This window comes from Carlito syrichta, unplaced genomic scaffold (genome assembly GCF_000164805.1).
Source record: "Carlito syrichta isolate Samal-C Ts95f unplaced genomic scaffold, Tarsius_syrichta-2.0.1 Scaffold301974, whole genome shotgun sequence".
NCBI classification, from domain to species: domain Eukaryota; kingdom Metazoa; phylum Chordata; class Mammalia; order Primates; family Tarsiidae; genus Carlito; species Carlito syrichta.
This window is the reverse complement of record NW_007246070.1, coordinates 1,060,960-1,062,990: the sequence shown is the minus strand read 5'-3', so window position 1 is coordinate 1,062,990 and position 2,031 is coordinate 1,060,960. Positions and strand designations below refer to the sequence as shown.

General features: G+C 55.3%; 1 protein-coding gene across 1 annotated transcript in view; it reads left to right on the top strand.

Annotated features, from left to right (window-relative positions):
- The first annotated feature begins 267 nt into the window (after window positions 1-267).
- The window catches only part of BSX (brain specific homeobox), a 3,837-nt gene continuing 2,073 nt past the window's right edge, over window positions 268-2,031 (top strand). The window contains exon 1 of the mRNA XM_008055856.1: window positions 268-529. Coding sequence (XP_008054047.1) covers window positions 268-529 — 262 coding nt within the window. The remainder of the gene's footprint in view (window positions 530-2,031) is intronic.

Sequence of the window (2,031 nt, the reverse complement as noted above, 5' to 3'; positions counted from 1 at the left end):
GTACCCGCCCCTCTGCCTCTGGCAGCCTCGTCATTGGCTCTCCCGGATCCCCTCTCCAAGCTGCCAATTCTCCAACACATAGACTCAACCTACCCAGAAGCCTGTCTTCTTGCCTCTCCAGCGCCCGGGGTAGCCCCAGGCCGAGCAGGGAGCAGCAGAGATTCGAGCTTCGGAGGTTACTGCCGGCTTTCGAACAGACTTGCTGAGACTGCCTGCTTCCTACACTTGGTGGCCGGCCCTTGCCCTGCGGCGGGTGCTCCGCTCAAGATGAATCTCAACTTCACCTCTCCTCTACACCAGGCATCTTCTCAGAGGCCCACATCCTTCTTCATCGAGGACATCCTGCTGCACAAGCCCAAGCCGCTGAGGGAGGTGGCCCCCGATCATTTCGCCAGCTCTCTGGCCTCTCGGGTGCCTCTGCTAGACTATGGCTACCCCCTCATGCCCACACCCACCCTCTTGGCTCCTCACGCCCATCACCCTCTGCACAAGGGAGACCACCACCACCCTTATTTCCTCACCACCTCGGGTAAGTATCAGGGGTCTCCAGATACCGGCACCAAACGAGCAAGTCTTCTAGTGCAGACTCCAAGTCCCGTAATGGAGCCGAGGAAAGGCCAGGGCTGGCTCTGCCTGGCTTGGTGGCCTCCTTCCCTAAGTGACAGTGGAAGGTTGGGGGTATGGTTGAGGGTGTGTGAGCTCGCTTGAGGCATTCCAACCCATGGGATTAATTCATGATCACTTCTCACTCCGTATAACCGAGAAGTGTGCCTAACAGAGAGGCAGCTGCAGGCGAACGGGTTTGACAATATTCTGTGGGTCAGTGCTTGGTCTCCCTACTGGTGATCTTTCTGGCCACTTTGGTGTATCTCTTAGTCCCAGTGCTCTGCGGCTCCGGGCTCAGAGGAACACCTTTGACTACCCTGCCCCATGAAACAGAACTCCACTTTTCTTCCCAGAAACTCAAAACTCTCCTGCCAGCGCAGCCTTCTTCTAGGTGCTGAGCATTCGCAGACTCTGCTGGGGGTGAAGAAGTGAATGATGGTTTGGGATTTTCTGAGGATGAAAGGTTTGGGCTGGCCGAATTAAGGGAGAAGGAGCAAGAAAAAAGGGGGGAAGACGCAGTTCTTTAACCATCATCCCCAACACCTAGCAGTTAACTCACAATCTTGCCCTCCTCTGCCCCAGTTGCCAGAGTCTCTGGAGCCGCGTGCTAAACGATTTTGATTTCTCCAGCCTGGCAAGAAGCTGGAATTAGCAAAATCTGGTTGGGACAGGGAGATGTGGGGAAAGTACCCAGATTTATTCTGTCTCTCTCCGAAAGGCCACATCCATGCCTTTTTCCCTCTGGCCTTTTCATTCCAGCAAGAATAAAATGATTCATTGAGTCCAGATTCAGGGCGCTGCAATGGAAACAACCTTGGTCGGGCAGGGGCAGAGGCAGGGGCTGGGGGAAGACAGGGAGGCAGTTTGTGAAGCGTGGGCGTTGAGTTTAGCACAAACCCAGCACAAAAGCGGGAAGAGTTTGTGAAGCAGTAACACCCAGACTCTGGGGCACTGGGTTGGAGAGATTTTAAATCCGAGGTCCGGATCCATGCATGCAGGTCCGAATCCATTGGCCTGCGACAGCCTATTCTCGGCTTCGCCGGTGTTCCCCCTCCTCCCCCCCCCCAAAGCCCACGGTACCGGAACTGCTTGTTTTTGTGCTTTTCAAATTTTATTATTTTTCTGGGATTCACTGATACCGCCTGTGGCAGCTTCTCTCTGCTTGGTGCGTCTGACACCGAGTAAAGCTTGAGAGGGTCGGAGAAGCTTCCCCCGACCAGGCCTGGGAAAAGCGCTCAACCCTTCTGCTCCGCTGGGCTTGGAGTCCGAGGGAAAGTGAGAAAAAGAATCGGTGGCTCAGCCTGTAATCCCCCGCCTTTGGGAGGCTGAGGTGAGTGGATTGCCTGAGCCCGCGGGTTCGAGACCCGCCTGGGCAGCGAGATCTCATCTCCACAATAAATCAAAAATCAGCCGGGCGTGGTAACC